This window comes from Anticarsia gemmatalis, chromosome 16, assembly GCF_050436995.1.
Source record: "Anticarsia gemmatalis isolate Benzon Research Colony breed Stoneville strain chromosome 16, ilAntGemm2 primary, whole genome shotgun sequence".
Classification (NCBI taxonomy): domain Eukaryota; kingdom Metazoa; phylum Arthropoda; class Insecta; order Lepidoptera; family Erebidae; genus Anticarsia; species Anticarsia gemmatalis.
Window position 1 is genome coordinate 6,442,488 of NC_134760.1, and position 27,388 is coordinate 6,469,875.

General features: G+C 35.7%; 1 protein-coding gene across 3 annotated transcripts; it reads left to right on the forward strand.

Annotated features, from left to right (window-relative positions):
• The first annotated feature begins 3,064 nt into the window (after window positions 1-3,064).
• gsb (paired box protein gooseberry) lies at window positions 3,065-20,408 on the forward strand. 3 transcript variants are annotated; one of them, XM_076124328.1, is made up of 6 exons: window positions 3,065-3,375; window positions 12,819-12,991; window positions 13,118-13,376; window positions 14,957-15,156; window positions 15,650-16,263; window positions 19,350-20,408. In XM_076124328.1, exons 1-6 carry the CDS (start codon window positions 3,321-3,323, stop codon window positions 19,468-19,470), a joined length of 1,422 nt encoding a protein of 473 aa, XP_075980443.1. In that variant the 5' UTR covers window positions 3,065-3,320; the 3' UTR covers window positions 19,471-20,408. The 3 variants fall into 3 exon arrangements, with proteins under 3 accessions (XP_075980443.1, XP_075980445.1, XP_075980444.1); XM_076124330.1 differs by having other exon boundaries at window positions 3,071-3,375; window positions 13,118-13,220; XM_076124329.1 differs by lacking the exon at window positions 3,065-3,375 and adding an exon at window positions 9,840-9,993.
• The last annotated feature ends 6,980 nt before the right edge of the window (window positions 20,409-27,388 follow it).

Below are 27,388 nucleotides of genomic sequence, written 5' to 3' on the forward strand. Positions count from 1 at the left end.
TGCGGCCCATCAGTGCATAGTTTCAGCGGCAGCTTTGCTGTGCAATGGGCCCTGAAGCGTACGCGCAACGATTTCAGCACGCATTTCACGCCTTTTTTGTCCATGTGCATGCGACGCGTCGCCCGTATGAAGATTCTTAATAGCACGTGAAGTGACAACTGCGGGTTTAATTGCAACCATGAGTTATTAGTTTGCTAACGTGTGCACACCGTAAAATGTACCACATGATTGTTTTTAACATATAACCTGTCGATTGTAAGAAAGAAAGCAATAAAATATGATGATAACGCTAATTGCTATGTGTGGGAAGTGTGAGTTCTCAACACTTTAAAATCATTAAGAAACGAAGCGTGGATTAGTGAGGGAAGAGATGTATTTTGATGTACAAAAGTTTTGATGTGAACTAACATTCGACTCAGTTGGGAATGTTATATTCTACAGAAATATATATTTTCTGTGATATTGTACCTATCAAGGACAAGCTTTGTACCTTAACGCAGAACCTGACAACCGACTAGGCCTTTGAAGCCTTACAAAAAGGATTCTTGAGATCGACTATCAAAGAGTCTATAAGTTTCGATATTACATTTTCAGAAAATAGAGCGCTAGGTTTCGTAGGAATGTTATTGTCAGAAGTTTAATATTAAAACGAGGACACAATATCTTAGGTTAGTTCTTCAAAGCTATTAATGTGTAAATAGGCCGCCACAAATTAAGGGTTTTGTAAACCGCAAGAGCGATGAAGCGTTGGTTGATTTTTAATTAAAATGTTGGTAACTCGAGTCAAGGCTGGTGTTAATGAATCGACGATTTCTGTTCGTTTCGATATTGCATTGTTTCCTGTCTCATTTATTAAGGGCCTGTGTACATTTGTTTTTAGTTTTTATTCCCCCTTGCCCGGATCTCGTTACGACAGCCAGTATTTTAACGAGATTATGTTTATTATTTTGGCCCTTATTAGTGTTTAAATAAATTTATTTAAATAAAGATGTTTATTTTTTAAGATCATCTGTAATAAATAATTGTAATTAGATTTATGCAACTCTACCATCAGACTATTAAAATATAATTCAGGTAAATCATACTGTAAAATATACTTACAAATACTCATTTTGCTTTAACACTTAAAGAGTTGAGGATGAGATAAATTTCCACTCTCCACAAAAACATTTTAGTTCTACATGAACCTTTTTAGCCTTATTTGGAAAATAAAAGTTTCCATATTTTCAATGGACGTGGGAGCGAATTTTATTAAAATGGAATGTTGTCTCATTGTCTTATTCGAATATGTTTCTTTCCTAATTGTTCTTGTTCCGTCAAGGAAATATTATTCAATTGTCTCTACCGTCATATTGATATCTAAAGTTCTTTGTGTTTCTACTCTGAAGAACATTACATTAGGAACAAACATCCTCTTGATTATTCCGGGCGAGATACAGTTTGTAGTGAATAATCGAATACATATTTTGGACTACATGAAGAATTTAGAATTTTTGTCCCTGTTCTTCTTTAAATATTTAAAATTTTTGTTTTTATCCTTTTTAAAAATTAGGTTTAGATTTTTGACGGTGATTATCATATTGTACATAGTTTATGAAATAATTAAGTAACTTAATTTGGTTATACGCTTTTGCTTCCTAGATAAAGAATTAAATACAAATAAACGAATGAGTTTACATCCCATCAATTCAGGTGTAATAAAACTAATTTTCTATTTCTCTTCAACCTTTGCCTATGAGCTTAAAAAAACATTAAACAATAAAAATACTGACTGTTTCACCAATAATCTATTTCACCAATAGACTCTGAATAATATTTAAAATGTACTAATTATAAAGTCGGAATTCATACTTAAGCCTCCAATAAAAACTAAGTGGACTTAACGAATTATCTATGCGCGTTCGTAAGGCAAGCTTTGTTATGCAAAGTTGTTCGGTGTGTAGGAGCGTTTACGAAGGCGCTTACGAAACGTGGCCTTGTTTACGCTAAATACTTCAGACAATAGTATTTACCTACCAAATGACACGTCCACTTAATTACAGATAAACTTGGACATAATTATCTACTGTTTTTTAATTAGTTACTATTGCCCAATTGATATAATAAGGGGTGGCGAAATAAAGAGAGATTTTTAATGCGATTGTTTTATTTCGTAAGCAATACTTGAAAAAAATGCTAATTTTCCCCAAAGCTACAATATTTTTAAAACAAAATAAAAGGACTTTTTTAAAAACAGAATAATAAGACGAATATTTATGTGTAGAGTTCGTGAGGGTAGAGACAGACGGTGGTGAAGCGTAAGGGAGGAGTAGCTTTTTCCAGATTACGGTTTATGTCTTTTGTTTAAAACTTATTGTTGTACAAAACCTCAATTTTTATAATAATCTACGAAAATGAAGAGAAAAATAAAATAAAAACTAATATCGTGACATTTACGTTTGTAATAATAATGAATGTCAATTATACCGTAATGTCGCTAGGACGGAGTTCTTTGCTATAAAATACTGAAAAATCATATACATTGAAACAAAATGTGTCCTATACACGAACACAGATCGACATTGCAATTAACTCACACAAACGTGTAGTAACATTTTCTTGGTGTGCTTACAAACCCCGCCCTAAACGAATTTTGACCAATCCTCGATCGCGGTAGGCATAGATCGTTGTGGCAACACGCCTCGTGTTTTTCGTCACGGAACGGCGACTCAGGCGCGACTCACACATTGTTAAATGTAAGCGTTCCTCGCTTTGAAGATACCGGATCCGAACCATCGTGCTATCTCGTTTCCACACTCGTCTACCCCGGTTCGCCTTCAGAGGCTAAATTCTTATCCAAGTCTGATATAAAAGCTGAAATTCAGGCTTCAGGCCACTTGGATTGTTCTGAATTTATTAACTTATAGATATTGTTGTTACAAATCCCAATATTAACGGTTTTATTTAAACATTTTGGTACCGGCAATACCATTGCCGGCGAGAGCAGTCGGCTGATAGAAAGAGACAAAGGATCAGGTGAAGCCGCTCTGAAGGCTGCGGAGGCGGCCAGTTTGACCATTTTTTGTTGGTCCGCTGATTGTGAAAGATTACACTTGAGAGTCGAAATACATCTTTACATCACACGTCAGTGGGCACTGAGCTGTCTTCAAAGTAACACGGATTAGACACACGCAGTTTCCTTTACGTAATTATGTCTGCGTCCATGCTGTGATAGTGAAAGACTGAAATAGTGATCTTCTGGGACTTTTGCATGTGTTCGGACTAATTTTGGTGTTTAGAGCTACCGTTGTCCATCATCTAGCTCTTGATTCATCACGTCCATGGCTGTATCAACACTCAACATGACTCCGTACTTCACCGGATACTCTTTTCAAGGTAAGCCTTCAGTTGCTGTGTAATTACTTCCTACTTGATAATTTTAATTGGCCACACACTCATTTTAGCCTTTTCGATTCTTACGATTTTAACACTTTAGGTAATTTAAATGACTTGGTGTGAGTGTATTTAGTTATGCATTTAGTTTATTCTTAGATTTTCCTTATTGCTTCAGTTTCATAGACAACAATTGTTAAGGTTTTGTTGATAGCATACTAATTTTCAATATATTGCTTTTCTATGTTTTCATTTCTACGGTATATATTTTTTAAGTTGTAGCATACTTGTTTACTTTAATAATTAAATTTAAGTACATCATTAATGTGTTTTGTAGTTTTGAAAACATAATTCTTACTTATAAGTATTAAATTTTTATTTGTAAAAATGCCTTCTTCAATTTATTGAATAACCGTTAATTGAATAACGTTCTTTGGTTCGAAGCCAAATCACACCAATCTTTTTAGTTTTTTCTGACCAATCAAACCTCAAATTATGGTTTTAAAGCCGAGCAATAAATAAAAACATGTTGTTTCACCCATGATTAGCTGATATTTAGCAGCTGATTATGAATCGGTAATACCAGTTAGATTTTAAATTATGTCATAAAAATGGACAACCGCTTTTCGAGCTAAGGGTCCGAAAACGATCATAAAACTATAAAATCACGAAGAAATTACAAAGTGCCTTTTACAGCTACCAATATAACAATATTTCATCTTCGCGGGTTCGACAGAACACGGACTAAACTATACTTTATACTAACTTTTTTGTTGTTTATAACTGAACCTTGTTTAGAGTCCACTTTCTGGAATGGTCAAGGACCGTAAGCTATAGAAAGTGATTTGTCTCTGTTTCAATAAAGCATTTCTGTCACGACTGATCTATTGTCATATTCCAGTCATTGTCCGTATGATCTTGATCTTAATTGAAGAAGAGAAATATAATTGATTATACTTTGATTTCCATTTTTTTGGATAATAGGCTAACCACGTTTTTGTAAATTCTGTAACTTCTATAGGTGCAACCGTAAAAATCTCCAAAAAGAACAATCACGCCGCAAGTTGGAGTTATTTTTGTTATCATTTTACTTCAAATGCTTACTGTACCGAAAAATCCTTCTTTGATTATGATTTTCAAGATATACGGGTGTAGAAACCAAAATGCATTTAGGTTAAAGCTTTAAGATTCAAGAGAAATTATTACCCGTCGTAAAATACCGAGTAACTTTTGTTTTCTAAGCGTCCTGTCGTTTCTCTGTATCGGCGTTTTATTACTGGCGACAGTTTTTTATGAGTATCTAAAGTTTCACGGACAACCGTTCGTAAATACTACTACTATTCACTCCTACATTTTTTGTTAACATCGCGACAGTTCCTTGTACTATTTAAAGCCTATTTTCCAAAATAAAACGATAAAAACAATCATTACCTAGACATGAGGTCAAATACGTGTAAAAATGTAGGTATAGTAATAACTCGTATTATATTTCATAAGGTTTTAAATTAAATATTCCATTGTTTCCCCTGCGGCCGAACTTTAAGATCATTTCAAAGGCTTACCGTGTATAAATAACAACGAATACTGCTCCAAAAAGCTCTCGCACTGACGGTTTTACACATAAATCATTACCATACGAAAACATTTCGACTGCATTGTTAAAAATGTCACTTCGACTTATGACCTGTTTCGTCTAAGGCAAATTAAAAAGAAAGAGATAAATATATTTGAAAGGGTTGAGAGGAGAGAGCAATAACATTAAAGAATGCCGACGACATTGGTACGGATAACCTGTCACATTTTTTCTTCTTATGTGTTTATAAATAAATCTGAACATATTTATAATAACGTTTCACATAAAGAACATATTTTGCAGTAGTCAACATTTATGGCTCTACATAATTTAGCGACAACTGGGATTTAATAAATTAAAGTTTATTTTATTGTATGTGAATGGAATGTAGTAATAATCTCGGATACTTCATCTAGATATCTATTATTATAGCAAAACAATGCATTACAACAAAATCATAAGTAAAGGCGGATCTTCCAAAATGTTCAGCTACGTGGTTTTGTGTCATGAGTCACGTCTGTCGCGCGTAAACCGAGGCTGTCGCGGCGGCACGATGCCTTCTTTGAATTATTAAAAATATTTCGATTTTTTAATTCGACTTCAAATTATATGACTTTTTGAAGTATAAATCGGGATTAGTGTCTTATAAGTCCATCTGATGTGCCCGTGAACATCACAAAACGTTTGTTCAATGCCTTAAGAGGATGAAAGATTATTTACAAAGATGCCATTTGTAATTTGTAGAAATTAACTACCTTTTTGTTTTATTTCGGATTACGAAGCGGCTTTAAATCTTATCTCGTCGTTTTGTAATAATAAATAGGGGTAATATTTTACTACTTACTATAAAAAATCATGGGCATAATATTTAGTTCAGATTAAATCTTAAACAACGTGTATTGGGATATTCTAATACTAAGAGTTGGTGCATAATGATGCATTTGCGCAGGCTGTAAGTATGGAAGTTAACGTCGGTATTAGTTGGCATAATATCTGCGATGAGTGGAGCGCGATCAGATCCGCCGCGGGCGACGGTGACGGACCCGATGAACGCCGATACTGATCGCAACGCTCGGCCACCTTGTAATTTTCTCCTCGAACCAGAGTGCATTTTTCTTATCCCACATTATGCTATAAATATTTTATTGGTTCTTATAAAGATTTGCGACAGAAATTACATTTGTTTTTAATAACTCGCATGCCACATAAATTCTCCTCTCAATTAGACTTTAAATGTTAGGGACCAATTACAAGAACGATACTACCTACATCACGAAACATTGGATTTGTGACCTTTATGAGGAGTTCAGTACCATAATCAAGGCTTAGTCACATTCATATCACGGGCCGACAAGCGGTGCACATCTCCGCGCACACGCACACAACTCGGCGGCGCGCCCGCGCAGATCAAAGGCACCGACAGGCTCTTTTAGCCGCATAATATGACGCGTCCCCCGCCCCCGCCCGCGGCCGGCGAAATGCCTCGCCGCCCGATCAACCTTCAGGGCGCTTACTTGCCATTACTTATGCCGATCTATTAATAAACAAATTGATATAACGGATATTTAAAGCGGGACCTTTGATTTAACCTCACGTTACTTTAATCAAAATCAGTTTATTAGATAATATAATCTATTTATGAAGTAAGTTATGTGGCGCCGTGGTCTACTAACTTGTATTTCTGTTGCAATAAGTAAGGCAACTGTATTTGTTATTAGAATACATTTCCCTTATAATATCTGAGCAATCGTATCTGTTTATCGAAACCCCGATCGTGAATATATCGTGCGGCTGAGGTGTTGAAACTTTTAAAATGATTATCAGATTAAGCGAGGCCCATGAGATCAAAATCTAAACAGCCCAGAGCGATGCGCGCCTTTCGCGACAAAGGTCTGCTATAATACCTTTCTCTTGTACAATAATTCTTTGCTTTAGTGCCTAATTTTCTATTCAATTGGTTTTTAACAAGTGTTTTTGACTCTATCTACAACTCTATATTATATCAAGATGCCTATTTGTGCTGATGGCTTGTTAAAGTCTTTACAAAATAGATTTAATAAAACCAATATCTCCTGTTATTAAAATTTCATATCGGATTAAGAATAATTATTTCTTTCTCTCTGTGACTTAACAAGGTTAGCCAAAATATTTTTGTATAACAATTTCTATAAGTAGGTACAAGAAGAACAGTGACTAACCACTGAATAATATTATATCAACTTAAAATTTATAACATAACAAATATTATACATTGCCAATATAACAACTACCGCTTCTGTTCTTTATTGACATTACTTAACATACAAACCCATTGTAGACATATTTCTTCTATAATTATTAATGTAATGATTAATGAAGTCAAACAACGTGAGCTATTTAAGGTTTCGTTTCCACTGCGGCACAAAACTTTGACTGTATTTATTAGTTTCTTGGGCAAAATCCTTTGTCCAAGCGGCATGTGACGACGTCAAAGAGTCCATTTCGTGCAAGAAAAGAAAAGAATCCGTCAAATTAGTACATAACGCGTTATGAATACGGAATGAGGTCAAACAGGGCACTCTCAAACATAGCCTATTATATTGAAATAAAATATTCAGTTCCATTCATTACTTACGTAGGTACGTACATTATATTCGGCTCTGACATGCCGAAAGGCGTTGCCTCAGTTTGAACAGTTGGCAACACGTTCAATAGTCTCCCTCGTGTTTTAACAAATTATTAGAAAGACTTTTTGTCTTCTGTAGCTGTAGTTCCGCTTTCTGTGACGTGGATTACCAAATACATGAACCTAGCTTTGTTCACTTAAACTCTAGCTTTGATCCACGACCCATTTCGATTGAACCTATTGTCACTGTTTTTGCACTTAAATAGGCGTGAGCCAGTGGCATGGAGCAAATTTCATGCTATCAGCATTCAAAGCAAATAATATTTAGATTTACCAAAAGCTATTACCCAAACGAGAATAAGCCGCTATGTATCTCGTATGGAAGTATAATAGAATTGATTTGATATTCGATTGCTACATTTTGTGGCGGGCGGCGCGGCCACGCGACCACGGGCCACACAGAATACTTTGAAGACTTGAAGAAGGCTTAATGGAATGACACAGCCTTTGTGAACGCCGCCCAATTCTAATGCCTATTCAGATGGCATTTCACCTCTCTTTGTTGCTTGATTTCGGATAGTAATAGGTTATTTTATTAGCGTATAGATGCATTTTTAACGAGAATAGAAATCTTGTGTCGATGGAAATTGATGCTACATTGTTATTTTAGTTGCGAGGCATTGAATCGGATTACATACCTATTAATGTAGAGCATGTATTGTTAAAAAGTTGGACTTGTTGATCGAATTAGATTTTGTATGCTCTATACACGCTTCACTGATAACCTTTTAACTATCGCTCCACAATACTCTACATATACACCGGTATTATTCAATTCATTTTGCACTAGCTTTTGTCCAAAGCTTTGCTTTCTTCGTTTTTAACTAAATGAATGTACAGTCAACATTGAATACAGTGTTATTATAATGACACATTGAAAGAATAAATGACCAAAAACGTTTTATTACTCGGCTTTTAAACAGATGTGTATAATGATTTACATAATTCGTGTTTTGGCATCTATAATTTCTGAATATACCGCGATATCGTTTTAGTAATGTAAGGAAAACACATACTTTCAAATTAAACGATCGATTTTGATATGAACAACTTACAAAATTACACGGACGGTTAAACTGGAAATGCATAAACATAATAAGTTTCATAATGTTTATTATTGGTACTGTTAACTAACGGACGTACGATCAAGTTATTTACTACATCTAGGTAGTCGAAACGATTAGAGTAAGGTGCGTTTAGAACGAGTTGGGGCTTCATAATTTTCAATACGAAAGCAAAAACGCACAGAACATTAATTAGATTTCCTGAACTATGACCAGGTTTCGCAGTAACAGCTCGTACAGTTATCGTTGGCATACAACTCATGTGGAAGGAAAGCGGTGTGGCGTGTGACGTAAAGCCCCATATAAATTTTACTATAGGCACATTAATGTCGCTACGTGAAATTGATTTGCAAGCAGAAACATATTATGATTGTGAAAACGGGGTTTACGATTTATTTACACAATACGATATCGACTTCAAACATTATAAACTATCACTGTACCGTTGTTATCAAGCCTGTGCGACAATTTCTCCGAAGACTTTTTGTAAGACCAAGAATTATACCTATATTAGGAACATAATACCTACATCTTAAACGACTCGTTTCAGTTGTGATTTAAAGAAATCACCTGAGTGTGGCAATGAAGAATGTACCGATATTTTTGTAATGATTTGCAAGTTTACAAGAATGATTCTAAGTGGCAAATAAACGAGCCCGTTATATCGTCGTCCAGGTGCAATAGTGTGTGTTGCAGCACAGGCATGAGGCTGGGATATCTTTACGCCTATTGCGCTCATAACTTTTATTGGCCGCCATTCCTGTGGACCCACGGCTAGTGCAATACTAGTAACCTATGACATCAAACGTTTCAAACGACATAAAGTGTTTTACTGTGAAAATAAAATGTGCCATTTTAGTGGACATCGACCAGACAAAAACAAAGTGCAATGCACTTTTTACGCGATCCTATTCAAATGATTAAGAAATTCGAGTCGTACAAATTGAAAATGAGTTTCATCAAAGCAAAGATGGAAGGTTAAGAAATTCAATCTCTATCCGACAATAGAAGTGATAACCCGAAAGTACTACGAAGGTTGATGAAAATGTGATTGTTAATTAAAGTTGACACAGAAATGCGAATGGTGAATTCAGAATCTTCATTTATTCGGTCACGGTTTGGCTCTTACGTTTAGTATTAAATGATTGACTCTGTTTCAATTTCGTCTAACACGAACGCAACGGTTGAACGAATCGGAACACGATTATGTGATTGTGAGAAAATTTTATACTTCAACGGTGCAACGGTGTCTATGTCTAACTTTAGTATGTGATTATGTTCCGAGCTGAGGAGACTTGCTATTGCTATGAATAAAACGCGTGAGTAAAAAATATTGACAGCTTCAGTATTGATACATTCGGCTACCGAGAGCACAATGTCGACCTACTGACTGATATTTTTTGCCGATTCAACATTATTTTTAGAGCTACACATTTGTGTGCCACCCTGGTAGTAGCTATTGTTGCGTTCATCTTGTGCATGATCGAAAAGCACTTCCGGACGATTAGTTACAAATGAATGTTTGAATTTGTTGTTAACTTCACCTCCTTTTGCGTTAATAGCGTTACAATGTTTGCGAATTCTATTACGCATTGTGCACTTGAGATCTCTTTGTGATTTCATTGTGAAGTTTTCATCAATTGCGTGTTTGAATGATCCTGTTACTTCGGAGGGTTTGAACGATAAATTCTGTAAGAAGGTTTAACTGAATGAAACTTTTTTAAAGTTAATTCATATGAATTGTTTACTCTACTGTTGTTAGCAATAAAAATATTGACAATTGCTTCTTAATATCTGTGCTCAATTTTTAAGAAAGCAAGATCTGAGCAAGTATACAATTTTCTTCAAAACTTCGACTTATCTTCTCTAAGCATACATTTTTCTCAGCCTAATTAACAATTTTAAACATTTCTCAGTGACGTCTTTTGATTTGTTTGTACCATTAATCTATAGTTTACAGATTTGCATGAAATCACTATGCATCATGTAGCTGAAATTCGTTCTCGCTGTAAAACAAGTATAAAATATCGATGTCACTTATAATTAAAATAAAATTTTAATATTGAAAGAATCTGATAAACAACAGCGTGGTTGGCTTTTAGTCGAATATTTGAGTTTCAACGTACACGGCTATTAGTTATTGTGCTTCAAACGTTGACGTCTACACTCAACAAATCATCATAAAACCTCATAATGATAGAGCTATACACAACATGACTATAAACTATCTCGCTAAAATAAAAACTATATTATAATGAAGTGATACATTACTACAAAGCCACCCACATTTGTATAGCAGGGTTGTTATGGACACGTTATGCGTCATAAATATTTCGGGCACATAAAATTAACACTCAAAAACATGGGCTTTCGAGGCACCGCAACGTCTACGGCCTCCTACAAAAAATATGGGGATCGCTTGCAGAACCACACTGTGACTTCGGGCACCACAAAAGCAAACTTACCTGTCAATAAAATACTCTATGTTTAAACCATAAGGTTCAATTTTGAATGACTAATCGCATCTGGCTATTACTTTGGGAATTTGTATTGATGGATACAGATGTCAACTCGAAATCGTTGTGATATGGTCTATTTTTGATTGTGATATCGAGTTGCGTCCCGGTTCCTTGTCTTATCAAAGGACATACTTGTTGACATGTTGTCTAATTGATTGGTGGTTCTCAGTAGGGGTCTAGGGCCGTACACGAGGCGGAACCTTTGAGGAATTATTTGAAATTGATAATCTATAAATGCCTTCACAAGTGGAACATGCCACTGTTATGTTTTTTATTCATATTAGGGTTTCTTGGCGGTTCATTTTAATTTTGGCATGAATACTTAATTAAAAAATAATTAATTAGGTAATGTAGGTTGGCAATGTTATTTGTTTTGAAGAACATGCTTTGGGTGAAGTTAATTAGAAATTGTAAAATTTCTTTAATATGTATTTTTCATAGTATTTCAATTACTGATAAATTGACTAACTATACCGATATGATATGTAGTAAGCAATTACTTTTCAGCTTTCATATTTACTGAACTGCATTTTCATAATTAAGATATTGAGGTGAAAAATTGTTACTGTAATACAATCTATGGATGATTGTTGATTATATTTTTTATGTAATCTCATTTCGAATAGGAGCTAACATGCATGCACAAAGGCGTTGCAAAAATCGACGACCGGCGGCTTCCTTTGACGTTAGGTGGTCCCAACCGCTGCCCGCACCAATGATGTGATTATAATAGCGACACTTTACGCACACATATTCACATTAATATATCTACAAGTAATATAATTTATATTATAAGGGATTATTTGCAACCACCGTTGAAGCGGGAAACTTAATTATGACTCACGATACCCATCATTGTAAAAGATTAATTACATTTTTGATGACTTTCTTTTTCACTGACGAAGATCAAGATGATTCAACAATATTAAAGGAATTGTTCACACAACTAAATCTTGTTCTTGTATAGGAAAGTAATCTAGGAATTACATAATTTTTTGTGCTCCCGATACAAGTTGATACTCGTAAAATGTAACAAGTCGAACCCAACAAAGGCCAGAAATAGTTTAAGTGTTATCGTTTCTGCTTGACCGCACTCGTGTAAAAGAAATTGGATACTCTTGCTTGAGAACACTGGCAATGAAACGTAAAATTACGAGGTGATCGAGGCCTACCGATGACGTAGGTACGTATTATACTGTACAGCGTGTAGGAGCCAAGCTGACGTGCACCGCCTTGCCGCAGCTTTGTAATCTATAATGCATTGTTGCCATTGATACTTACGCATTATTTGAGTTTAATACAGCTACCGGACTGCAGTTAATACTGTCAATATAAAGATGTATCTTCTCGTAGAGACGGCACAAAACATTTTCAATAATCTAATATTGCACTTATATAGTCTATTGAGTTGCGATTGTATTTCATGAACCAAATGAATGTAAAGAATATGAAGCCTTTTCTTCACAGTTGGAATACACACAATCAGAGGGCTTAGCATCAATAGTGAAGTCGATTCACGGCTAGTTTTCGTGTATCATTTATGTGCATGTTTTAAGTTAGACATTTTCGTTACTATAGACTGAAATATTTGAAAGGTATTTAATGTCTTGTAATTTTGTTATTAGGTCAGGGTCGTATGAATCAGTTGGGAGGGGTGTTCATCAACGGTCGTCCGCTGCCGAACCACATCAGGCTGAAGATCGTGGAGATGGCGGCGGCGGGCGTGCGGCCCTGCGTCATCTCGCGACAACTGCGCGTCTCGCACGGCTGCGTCTCCAAGATACTCAACAGATACCAGGTGAGAATCGAAGATGTTCCCACAACAAACTAATTAAACTTGCTAAATTAACTTTAATTGCTCACCGTTTATTTTTTCTTACGTCAAGATCTGTAGTAGACTGATTGGTGATAATTTTGTTATCAGGAAACTGGCTCCATTCGTCCCGGTGTCATTGGAGGGTCGAAGCCGAGAGTTGCCACTCCCGAAGTTGAGAACAGGATCGAAGAACTGAAGAGACAAAACCCAGGTATATTTTCCTGGGAAATTAGAGATAAACTAATTAAAGAAGGCATTTGTGATAAAAACACTGCACCGTCAGTCAGTTCAATTTCGAGGCTTATAAGAGGAGGCAAAAGGGATGAATCAGATCCTAGAAGAAATCACAGCATTGATGGTATTCTAGGTAAGTTATACTTACCTCGGATTTATTGAAACTTTTTGTATTATAACTTAACTTTGAAAACAAAAGTGGCGTGACTCTAGGTTTACACACCGCAGACATTTGCTGTATCAGCGAGTAGTGTAGTTTGTAGGAGCACTTAACCGCTTGAAGAGTACCGCGTTGTGTTTGCATCAAACTTTATATTGCTCTAGTTTGTTGTTGAGCTCACTTGATAAAGGATTATGACTATGCTGTGGTTTATTCTGAGTCTATTATTTCCAACGCGCGAGGTCAATGCGAGTAGGCATTAAGAAGCATTTAGCAATACTTTAAAAATCCTTGGCAGATAATATTCAATCATTGAAAGAGTCACTGGTGAAACGGGCGAAACCTTCGTTGTAATGATGCGTAAATAACTCGCCGTGTCATCGTAGTCCTTAACGCTGATTCGAGACCATAATCACTTAATTTAGTTCAAAGCATACTATTATTATAAATTTATTCCCATAATGAGACTGTCGGAACGTTTGCAAACTTCACAAAATGGCGTATAAAGTTAATAATCCACGTAAAAGTGAAGCGGGCGCGGCGCGCGCGCACGCCACGGCAGCGCCCCTTGTGTCGGCTTCGAAATTGTAGGTTATAAAAATGAAATTAGTATCCAAACGTGTTATTATCCCATCGCGTTTGGCCGCGGGGCTTGCATTACGACAATCTGTCCGTACTGCACGTCTTGTGCCGTATAGCTATCCAATATAAAATGGCGCTCCTAATATCCCGGTTCAGTGACGGAGCGCGGTTTTGCTGGCGAGATTCTGCGCACCGATAAGATTATGCATATTAAGTTGTGCGCGGCTAAAGTAATATCTACACTGGAAAAGCGGCCCCCTTTACCGCTCGAGCTCGCGTATTGAAAATTTGCTGTTCGTGCCTGTCCTGTGACACCGGCAACGGTACATTTTGGTCGTGAGTTTTTCGTAGAAATATTTGCATACGTACGGACCTCGGTTACATCGGCCGACTAATTATTATTTCAGGGTTCGCGGTTAAGCAACTTAAAAGTACGTTATGAATAATTATAAAGCTTTGCATATTTGACGTTTCGCTTATTTGATGTTCATAACTACTGCGCTGAAATGAAATTTAAAACCTGAACGTACAGTTAAATACGACAATGACGGGTAACACGTCCAGGCTATAAATAATCTAATTTCGTTTTATTATCAACTCATACACAGTAATATTTATTAAAGTCTCGAAGAATTCATTAGAAGCTACTAGAGGCGTAGTGTAATGTGGTTACGTTTAATTTAATAGAGGCCGCGTGTGGTCCGCGCGGTAGTTCCAACATAATCATCGAAGTAAAACAAAACCAAACGAATGGTTAGAAAGTCGCAATAAAAATGACTGCGACAACAAAATTCATGTAATTTCAACAGCCATCAATGTGATTGTAGCCATTTGAACTGAAGTGACTACCTATCTCGAATATAAGGAAGACGTAGATTACAGTAATGTAGATTTAGTTGCATTGTAAGATGCACATAACTTTAAGTAAAATGCTTAGCTATGCACCAACAAAGAATTCTATTATTCAAAAGGTCCATCGTCTTGTGAAGACTCAGATACCGAGTCGGAGCCGGGCATCACATTGAAGAGGAAACAGAGGAGATCAAGGACTACGTTTTCTGGAGATCAACTTGAAGCTTTAGAACGTGCCTTCACTAGGACTCAGTACCCCGACGTCTACACCAGGGAAGAACTGGCACAGAAAACAAAACTCACCGAAGCGAGAGTTCAGGTAACTATCGGTGGCACTCAAAACAATTTGTCTGTATCAATGATAGATGAACGCAATCAAATAAACCCATTGTTGGCCGCGCTCACTCCCCGCCCCTACAAAAGCGTGGCACTAAAAAAACAGAATTACCTTTATAATTAATTACAACAATAGTAAGAGCTACCATATGCTTTGGCTACCGTTGTTTTATCAGTTTTTGTTCTGTTAGTGGCTCCTCATAATTACAGGTTTCAATATGATGTGTAATCGACTGAGCCCGTAATTATGTATTGATGAGTTATTTGTAATAGCTGTATCTATCATAACGCCTTTATACAGCAAGAGTAGGTATTAAACTGTCATAAATTTAATGAACAATGTGCTCTGATTATACTCATTGTGCTTAAACCTATGAAGATATTACCAGGTATTAAGTTACTCAAGTGAATAAATTAGTATCTGCGTTTAGTAATCTGTTAGCAGTGTGAGTAATATGTATTTTTGTTTTGTTTAGGTATGGTTTTCCAACCGAAGAGCTCGTCTTCGTAAGCAACTGAACTCGCAACAGCTCAGCGCTTTCAACACCATGTCTTTACAATCCGCTTTCCCGTCCGTTCATCAACAATACGAACCCCCTTCTACTTTCAACGCGCAATGTGCATCGTGGCAACAGTCATACTCTTCTGCTTTAGGCACTAGCTCCGTCCTGAACTCAGCTCTAGCGCCTTCTCTACACCAATCAGCACTAACAGCTCCATCTGTCTGCCAATCGGCTCTTGCGGCGTCCTCTCTACATCCACCAACTTCAACCTCTTTCACCTCTGGCAACCTTACTCCTCTGTCCCACTCATCAGAACTGGCTACTCCCTTACAAGCCCCGGCTGACACTACGCCACCGAGCTCAAGTCCAGCTTCGACTAGTCCGTCTGCAAACCAGACTAGTGCAATAACTTACCAGCACTCGACTTATGCGAATCCCAGCGAGCCTGTCTCCCATCCATACGGCTATGGTGACTACTCCAAACAGGAACACGCCATGTCAGCACACAACCACTGGACATCGAGGCAACTCAGCGGACACGCGCAAAACAAACTCGCTGAAGTCGGAGCTTGGCCCGAAAATTATAGGTAAGCATTTAATACTAGTCAAATACGCCTTTATTTTGATAGCACGCCACGATTTAAAACATCTCAATAATCCCCAACGGCAACTAAGTAGCTCTATGAATTATTGATGTCGAGCTACTCATATCTGAGTTGGCTTATGCGGATGAATATGCAATTACAATAAAGTGACCTTTGCTGCCGGGCATTTAAATAACTATCTATTATGTGAATACCAGATATGACTGTTACACTAATAGCAGGTTTAGGGCGTTTATTAACAATGACATCATTTAGGGTTAGTCAGTGAGTATGCTTAGCTGTTCATGAGTTATTGCGCAGACACGTGAGTATCTACCGAGTACGTAGAGTTGGATGCGTGTAATGTAGCGTCCGGTGGCTATCGTGCGGGCGTGGGCTCCGATCGCAAATCGGGGTGCGTAGCTTTTATTTCTTTTCACCTTCCTTTATCATTAGCCGAAGCGGCCGCTAATCAATTAAGAGTGTAAGAAGTCGGCCATTATACGCCGCGCGGGTGGTTATTACAGCGCGCGCCTCGTAATACGCCGATCCGATCGTGAATGCAATAGGGCTGCGAATTTTATAGTAATTTTCAATCGATTTTTAATTAAAGCTTACTAAGTTATTTTATATTCTCATGCGATACTCAACATATTCTTTCGGGCTTGAGTTTATTACGACAGAAAGAAGGCCGTAGAAAACATTTCACTCGTGCTATGTCGATAGTATGTGTAACTACCAAAGTGAATTTGTCGAATGACAATGTGACAAATACATTGTCGCTTTGTACTCTATACGGCGACGACATTTATCTGTGTTATCGAGACAAAGCACGTCTATAAACCTCACATTGGACCACACACAATATCTCGCCTTGCACAATGGCGGACAAACCAATAATATATGGGTTAGCTACGTCCATGTGTCGGTCTGTCTTATCTAGTCCTTTACGCGCGCTTGATTGACGTAACACCTCGTTTCGTCTCTATTTGTTATTTTTGTCTGCCAAAAATATTGTATTGTGTACCGAAAGTGTGGCTAATGCGTGTTTCATATCTTTATGGGTCGAGAATTGACGAAGAAATTCCTTTTCCGTTGTTGTTTTGTGTCGGCACCGCACGCAGTTGCTTCAGCCGGAAAACCTATATCTTATACAATGTCTATGAGTCATAATAAATCAGTTACCTGCCTATCTATTAGTTGTGAGATACTTGAGTGCCTCTATAATTAAGTTGGACAGTCATTGGTCGTAAATAGCGATTGTGATTGTCACTACATGGGTTATTCCGATTATAACACTCGCCATTTTCCATGACACTTTGGCGAATTATTGTGTACGATTTTATAGTCAATATTTTAAACGGAAACAGTTTCACTACGACGTGTTTTGATAAGCTAGAATATGCTTTTCATATGGCCATGACAAAAGGAACCTTTATGTAAAGTCAGCCGTCGGACAATACTGTCTGAATTATAGAGCCAGAGATACCGTGCTTTTATTACTGCTTTTCCTCTATTTTCTTTTAAAATGTTTACATAGTAATACAATTTACGTTGAAGTGATGGTTACTAATAGCAGTTATCATAACATGATCTAGTAAATGTAGCCTGATACTATTTTTCATGAACAATTTCCTGTAATTAACTTACACCGATTTAAAAGTTAATTATACAGTTCTAAGTTCTAGCTAGCGTAATAAATTTCTGAGGAAATGAGATAACTGTCTTTATAATTATTATTTACATTGTCAACAACAAACAACAGACAACAAAATAAGAGTCAAGGCCTTCGAACTAAAACAGCCGATCCCCATTGATATTAGAAATCTTTGAACAATACGTTGTGGATAACAGATAAACAGTAATAAACACAGCTTGCTTTGTACGGCAAGCGGCGATTAATGAGAGGCCGAACGTGACATTAGTGCAGTGAACCTAAGCATTATGTTAACACAAACCCGGTATTAAAACTTATCTGCAGCTATTTGCATTCGACTTCCTAAACTGCAGTCGGTCTCGCGTGCAACCACCTTGCGCTTGCGTCGTTCACTTTCCATGCGAAACGTTCGAAAACTTATTGTTTTCGCACGTGTGCCATTCACATGCTAAACGTTTATACATATTTATAATATAGTAGAATTTGGGATATGTTTAATCATTATTGCTGTTTAACTGCCACTTTATGGCTAGAAAATCTTTGTAGAAATTATTCGTACGCGTACATTAAACATGAAGGTTCTTGTTGTAATTATAGGTCGAGGTAAAAGAAACACATATTAGGCGTCAGCTGTTCTTCATTCCGTGTAATTAGTTACAAATGCCGATAGCGGAAAAGGGTTAATCTAGTTGTGACAGATGGGCTGTTAACCCTTACACATTACCCATATAGTGTACTAATTTGAACCCTAGCCATTTTCATGTGATTGAATAAATATATTAGAGCGGTTATTCTAGTGTAAGACTCTGTCATACAATACAAAAGTGATGTAATGCCATGAGTATGTTCATTGTAATCGTAATTTCAAATGTAGAGCCGACATTACGACCTTGGTAGTTTATGAGCGATGTACGACACTAATGTACCTTAATAATGTATTAGCCACTGTATTAACTATGGATTAAAATTTTATTGCACGCTCAGTCACGAAATGCTTCCGAAAATTCCTCTTTGAGTCAACCGTCTGCATACAAACGTCGGTTAAATTATGTTGTTATGTAGCAATTACAAGGTGGCATTAGAGCTTGCACTCCGTTATTATTCCATTATTTTAGTGTAATCAATAGGTTGGCGGTAATATTTATAGTCCGAATGAATAAAGCGAAATTATGTAGCCAATGTTCTCCCACGCCCGCATATTTCATTGATCGTTATTTATTAATAGTAAAAGCCGATTAAAATTTCTAGGTAAAAGGCAGGATATGCAAAGATTGAAAATAAAAGACCTCGACTTTCATAAAACCTTGATTCTATTCTTGTGCATCGTCGAAGGTACTCTTAGTAACATTTATAAATAGAAACTTCTACCTATCCTTTAATAAGGTAGTTAATAATCTGACAATTATTAATTTATGTTTTTCTTTTGTTGCAGTTCTTTCTTCGGTACAAATCCTTCGCATTACGCGTCGCACGCGCATTCGCCTACTGAGGCTAAGTCTGGCTATCCTTACTTAGGCCAACTTGGCGGCATGGACATGGGACGAGTTCATTAGATTAGAGACATAATATTATGATCTGTGGCAATAAGTGCCTACCAATATACAATAGAATGCTATAATATAACTATTTTATATATAAATAATATTCAATATAGATTCAGGACATATCATAACGTGCCTTCATCATACAGAGAGTTTAATATTTCTACAGAATATATTTCGTATATTTACTTACTTATAATAGAATGTAGTGTACAATCACTGGTAGGTATATAAAGAGACTTATTACTCTTAACTTCACTGTATTATAGAGCTTTATTATGTAAATAGTTTATAGATTCCTTTTGCTTTATAACGGAGATGTTCACTATTTTCAAAAATAGCATTTCTCTTCAATTTCATTAAATGTTTGTAAATCTTAAATTGGAATATGAAAGGTGATGCTAAACCTATAATTATTCATTTAAATGGTTATTTTTATACTAAATTTTGCTGTTTACCTGAACACAATGTATTGAAATGTGTTTTTATTGGTTTGTATAAAAAAGTTTTAGAACTTATCCATTGTATTAAAAATATTAACGGTTCCTGTATTAAGAGTGCACATTACAAATTCCCGTATTTTTATCAGCTAGATATAGATCGTTGTTACATATTGTAAGTTGTTAAATGTATAGTGTATTTAGAAATAAATCAATGTAAGCAATGTTGTAATAATGTTAAAATACCTAGTAAACATAATAACCTAATATTTTACAAATACTAAAAGATTAGTTACGTTTTCCGCGTATATAATTCTGATTGTAATTTAATCGGATGTGAGAAAATCGTGCTATTTTTTTAGTGATTGTTCGATCCTAAAATTGCCTTGAGTGAAGTTGTGATTTTATATGAATAATGTATTTATTTATAGGTATATTATTTTAACTTAGATTTAAGTTTAGTTTGTAAGCACTTTGTAAAGTAACGATTTAGCCAGAATAAATGAATGCTAATGCGAATAACTTTAGACTTTTATTCGATTCACCACGTCTCTCTATAAGTGTAGTTAGTGCCCTGTTCCAACATTTCATCAATCACGTAAGCAGAAAAAAATTGTTGGGTCTGGAGCTTAGTACTTAGCAGTAATTGCTACAAGCTTAATCTTCAACTAATTTGCCGTAAAGCCAGTGGCACAAAATCTAATTTAAATCTAGCACCGTGCTACTACAATCGGCCTAAGCGAAGCGCCAACATGAATTAAACAACACACTGTAAAAAGTGCTGTGGTCGAATTCGTTACGCAACACATAAAACGACATACGTCCGTGGCATTGCATAATACCCTTTTACTAGCCCCGTGAAAAATACAGCCCGTTTAAAGTGAAATCTAGTTGAATATCTGAACATTCTGTTTGGTATCATCGTAGCGTCAAACACACGTTAGTACAGTTGAATGGCTCTCCATAGACCACCATAGTTCTGACGTTTACGTTGGACCGTTTATCCGCATGTCGAGGACAGACCCCTATCTCTTTGCCAATTGCGACGTGTTCCCGACAATGAGAGTGCAATTGCACCTGTGAATACGGTAAAGGGTCTTCATTATGAAAATTGAACTGAAAAATAGTTAGAGATTTTTATAGTTCAAATTATAGGTACCTTAAAAAATGAATCCTGTATACAAACTTAAAAGCTATTTAATCGCTTAAATCCCCAATTGGCTTAAGTGTTCGCGGTTCGAACCCGTGTCTAATGATTTGACATATACATTTCTAGATATTTCAAGCCCGCAAGAACACAGTTGCTAAGAAATGCTCCTTTCTGACGTAAGGTGCATTTCTTTTTTTACGAATTAAGATCTCTGCAAATGTTAAGTAGTTAAAATAAAAATTGTTTTGTATCCTCTGTTCTTATAAAAAAGCTTGTTAGCATTAGAAAGAGATTCTACCCTAACTTACAGACGTTACTTTGACGAGCTTTGAGGTGTTTACTAAACCATTTCAGGAAAGCCTTACATGCGGCATATTTTCCGTATTTAATTGGCAAATTCTGTGCACTGGATGAAGCAAATTCCTTGAATACTTTCTGAACGGCCAGTACGTTGAGGTTTTATTCGGAAGTCCAGTTCGACGGACGTAACCGTAATTGGAAATTTTCTATTGCTTTTTACTTTCATTGCGGGATTGAATCTGACATGTGCAGTTCAATGTGTACAGGGAGTCTGGAAGGCCGAAGTGGTTTGTATAGCGCATAGAAAAACATCTTTAGATAGTAATGGTTGCTTATATCCTTCGAATAAGCATCGGTTAGCTTGTCAGACGGCACTTTTGCTGTAACTTTATTTATCGGATACGGCACTTATTTTTAATCTGTGAAACTGGCTTTCAATATCGTATCTTTAATTTTGTCTTCATTATCAATAAGTGACTTTTTTCCAACCGAATAAATCTGAAAATCAAAATATAGAATGTACTGCGTAGTGGATTAAATTTAGAAATAAGTAAATACTCTTTCATTTCCATAACAATGTCTTAGTGTTTAATATTATAATACTTAATACTACATACTTTTTCAACAAGTTATAAGCTAATATATTCCATTGCATGAAGTGTAGCACTCTGTAGTTTCCTCCGAGGTGAACATGAGAAAGTTTTATCTACATCCTCTTTAGGCTGCAACTTCATGAACGCTACCGGATATCCTGTGAATAGGTACTATTTGTAGCTATTATTGCAGTATTCCTAGTCTTGAGTGAATTGAATGTAGACGTGTGTATTTTATAAAGGTTAGCTTTGACTGAATCTGACGTAAGTTTGAGGTATGACACCACAAGATGTATGAAAATTTTTCTAACATTATTAAATTAAAGTATTATAGTAAAGTTTTATTTTTCCATTTTACTTTTGGAAAATAAGAATGAAGACTATATGTCTATTCTACATTTTTGACTAAATATAAAAAAAATAGCTTCAACTCGGCAAGGTGAAAGATCATTTTATACCACGGATATAAAGTTTATTAAAATGTGGATCTGCGGTCAAAAACTAGTTTTGTTATAAACCTGAAAAATCTGAACAAATAGACGTCAAAGTTATCAAGGACATTTTTACTGTCACGTTTTCAAGTTTACAATCATTTTAATGACAATGATTTGTTGTGTGTGTATGTATAGTGCAATATAAAGATAGACACCACACCACGCCGGTACATTCTGGCTTTATCAGCTTACTTGGGCGTTTGTTGCAGCTACTTTATGTCAACTTGTTAATTTTTTTAAATTTCGTTGTATGCGTTGTTTGTAAAATATTAGGTCGGGGAAAAAGTCTTTTTGCGTTATAGTACGTATGAACTTGTAATAAAATCTTTTCTCTACAAAAAAAAAACCCGATATTTGGGTACCTCACGAGCTCACCGAAAGAAACCTATTGAACCGTGTACTCATTTGTGATTCTTGAAGCCAAAGAGATTTTATTACAAGTTCATACATACGACATTGCGAAAAGACTTTTCCCCGACCTAATAACTTGCGACACAGCTTTTGTTTAAAATAATTGAAATGTTTATAAGCACTAAACCGCACTTAAATTATTCACAATTAAATAATTTAATCAATTACACATATGCACATTTCAATAGGTGTAACGAGAATCCTACCGAAATTTCTCGAACGCTTACACAATAGTGAATGCTGTCTTTCAGCGGTGTATGGGCGTAATTAGGCAGTCAAATGCAAGCTCCACATGTAATTTGAATCCATGCGCCAGACGATGAACACTAACTGAATATTGTATTAGTTTTGTGTGGGTAGTCAGATATTTAAAGGATGTATGTTATGTTATGTTGGACTTTAGTCATGAATACAGTAGTTAGTAGTAGTTAGTAGAACAATATATGCCTCAGTGATCATACGCTGAATCTATAGATCTTGGTAAATGTAATTGAATTTAAAATTAATTAAATTTGCTGTACATAAATGTCAATTTGAATGACGGCATATACGAATGGCGCATGAGAAAGACATACATAAACGGTTTGTGACAAGTGGGTGTCACCCCACACGCGTTCCTACATTGTCAAAGAAAGTGTATTATAAAGCGAACCTTATCAGTAACTGCTTGTTACTACTTACAAGTAAAGAAAATATACTCTATATTACATTGGTTTAAAAGCAAAATGTGAGGAGCTAAGGCTTAAGTCTGACCTTTCAAGAATATAAGGCAACGCGCCAACGTTGAGTTGGTAAAAGCAGCTTTGCTTTTTGCTACGTATATTCTGAAATACAGCCTTTGGCAAACTTTAGACGCTCTAAAATGTAAATTTTAATACTCTGATGTAATTTGGATTGCACAATGCAATTTAAATGTGGTTAAATTTTCACGGTTGCTTTCAAGTAAACTAAGAAGTTACCGTAGATAATTTATACTTAGCTAGTATTATAATTGTGTAAACCTGTCAATCCAATTATTCTATCTCCAGGCCTGAATCTTAGAATCGAATTTCATATTTGCATGAAAGATAGGCAACTTTTTTCGAAATAGTGAAATGTTGAATGTAGATGAGGAAAGTTATGCTAGTATAGAAAAAATAATATTATGTATGTATTTTAAAAATAAAATATTCGCAATTTAGGTCTCTGATTTTAAAAGCCCAGCGCTAGAATTGGGAGCAATAAGATAATACAAAAGAATATAGTTTAAGAATTATATTATTATTAACCTTTCGGTTCACTGACATTAATTTGCTCTCAGATTGGAAGTCCATAAATAGGTACGATATTCTTTCACATGGCTTCGAACCAATCAATTAAGCTTAGTAAGCAATCTGCATAAATGCAATTTGTGCTTGTTCTAATGCTTGTTCTAATCACGGTAGGAAAAAGATGCATTTCTGAAGGACTTTAAGTCACTTTTATGTATATGTATAGGTAAATGTAGATCATTATAATTAATAGCTGTGTTTGTCGGTCAGACACGTATGAGAAATAACGCTGAGCGGTTGCATTTCAGTAGAAAATTTTCAGTATATTTTAAGTAACTAACTCTCGATAAACGATAGTACTAACAGTAGAAAATTTGAAGCAAGAACCTTAAAAGAATAAATGGAATTTCTTCTGATATAAAAAATTTCTTGCTAAACGCTTGTGACACATCTGTTGGGAAATTATTGTGTCTATTTTTATATTCTTAAGAAGACGCCTTTCTGTTGTTGTAATAAGTTAAAGATTTTCCTCACAATTTCGTCGGATTTAGAGCGCTTTTTGTGTCCCGCTTCGGCGGTTCCTTAATAGCGATATGAATAAGTGAAACACGTTCACTTAGTGGTATAATAAAGTACAGAAATAGGATATTTAATCTCATATCACGTAGAGACTAGACATATTTTTGTAGAGCCAAAATATAGTAAATTATAGAAAAAGTGCTTCTTGTTTGTTTGGTTGTCGACTGCTAGTTATAAAATGAAAAATATTCAACAATTTAGTGTAGTTTATAGTGAGTCAACAATCTAGGACCTGTGGTTACTATAAGTGATTGGCAGTTTACTAGCAGTGAACCAGCAGTCGTTTCTTTGATTTCTGTATGGAAACAAAGAAAAAGCAAAATAACATGATGCTTTAATGACTATAGTCATTGACATTGAACTGCTATAAAATAATAATATAAATGTTGACGATCATCAGAAATGTTTAAAGCGTTGTCCGTCGCTTCAAATGAACGCGGAAGGCGTAGGTACATAGTAAAGCTTTTGAATGGAAAACGTGATTTCAGTCAGGTTTTTTCCACAAAAACGGATTTGTTGAACGCAAAAAGTATTCGGTAAGGCACACGCGTGGGAACCGCTGTTGACTTGACGACGACATTCGTCTGCGCCAAAGAATCATTAAATTTGGATAAGAAGCTCACTAATAACATTGATGTCATTATACGAGCTTACAACCGTTAAATTCGACTTTGTGAAATTATTCTGGTATCTATTTAACGTTTATTATTTTTTCTCACTTATAAAAAAATATTTAAAATAACTTTGAAATCGTTTATTAGTTCTATATTTTGTTCATGTGTGGAATGTAAAAACTTGTAAAAAGTTTGAACACATAACTACGTAAGTACCTAATGAGATATTGCCAGTACAGTCGAGTAACATTGTAGCAGATAGAATTTACGTACTCCCTGGAATTTCGCTCTGCATTTGCATAAGTAATTAGTGACTTGTATGCGTTCGTCTCTGCTTCATTTTATTAAGAAATACCTTGCATTTCGTGTGATTTAATAATTACGATTGCATCAAATTATTTATTTTACAATGTTTATGTAAGTATCATTCTAATTAATGAAATTACTTTAATAAAGGCTTTTGATAATTATGATAACCCAGATAATCCAGGAAAATATTTTTTTAATAAAGTCAAGTCGGGGTATTCTTATCCTAATGCAATAAATCCAAACGTTCACGAACACCGATGAGAAAAATCGTGGCTCCGTTTTAATTGGACATGACGAATCAAGTTTGTTGGAAAAACTGGGCGGGGACTGTTTGTGGAGGCGGATGTGGTTTTTTGTGAAGCCTCAATGCCTCACTATATTGTCAATGAGGACCACATGAATATGAATAAGGATTAATACGTCTACACATTATACGGTAGTCACACGGTAATGTGTTAATAGGCTACACAGGAGAACTTAAAAACATAATTATCAACACTTTTTCGTTGTTTTCAGTAGTAAATATATCAGAAGCACGTGATGCGTCCATACGTCGTGTGCGGAAGGCTTAGCCGCTGATTTGATGACGTCACTCAACGCCTACCATCACAAATCGTACGAACTTGTAATGATTATGATGAAGGGGCGTTATCGGCAATTCGTTGCCGTATTGGTTTATAACAAATCTATTTTTAACCCACTATAGTATTGAAAATATAAAGTAATTAGGTGCTTTTAGTCTCGCCTCTAGCCGTATGAAATTTGTTCCAGTGAAGAGGTCACGACGCCCACGGAACATGACAATAGGTCAGGAAGAATTGTTAACTGGCTTACTACTCCATTAAACAAGTTCTATAGCTACTAATACTGAACTTTCCTTCACAATACAGAGCTTTTTTTAGTAATATCGTGCTCCGAATAACATATTGTTAAAATATGTTCTTAATAAAATATGATAGACTGGTTAGGCTACGAATCATGTACAAGTTGTTTTTTGTATTTACCGTAACCTAAATACCATGCAGACTTAGTACGTAAAATATCATAATTCAACTACATTCGCAGTCATGTGCTTAGATTATTTTATAAATTATGTATTTGAATAGGAGTTCAACCCACTGTGCAACATTGTGTAAAATATCTATCGAAAACTAACTAGGAAATCTTATTTGCAGGGGATACTGTTAATAATCGTCTATAGCGAATAGCACATTCTCTTTATTGAACTTCTATTCGAACACAAAAGCAAAATAGGGACAACAAATATCTATAATATTTTATATTAATAGGCGAGACCATACGACATACATTGATATTTATTTGCACAGTTAATTCTTACAATCTAATAAACGTTATTTACGACAAGTAAAACATAACTTTTAAAATAAATAGTATCAATAATCGAATTAGCACCGTGGTACATAATAATAGTTATGTGAACCGCGTTTTTGTTTCCGGTATGTTATAAATACATACCAATCTTGTATTTGCGTATCGGACAGCGGTAATCGTATCTAACGACTACTAAAACATGTAAAACTCTCTAGATGATTGTTCTCACACTGCGTGAGAACGAAAAATCACAAAATTGAATTACGGGCTAACTGTTCGGCAATTAAATATTCAAAAACAGCGACAGTTATAGCGGGTATGATCGCAGGTGCTTCGTGGTTCTCGGATTGGGAGGGGGTGGGGATCGTCACGTCGGTAATCGGTCGTCGCCTTTGGTTTTTCGGAAAAATCTTATCGGTACTAGATCGATTTCCACAGCGGATAATGCACGCACGTGT

Coding starts and splice junctions, on each gene's coding strand:
- gsb (XM_076124328.1), top strand. CDS start 3,321: ATGGCTGTATCAACACTCAACATGACTCCGTACTTCACCGGATACTCT. Junction 15,157..15,649: donor TCACCGAAGCGAGAGTTCAG/GTAACTATCGGT, acceptor TGTTTTGTTTAG/GTATGGTTTTCCAACCGAAG. Junction 16,264..19,349: donor GCTTGGCCCGAAAATTATAG/GTAAGCATTTAA, acceptor CTTTTGTTGCAG/TTCTTTCTTCGGTACAAATC.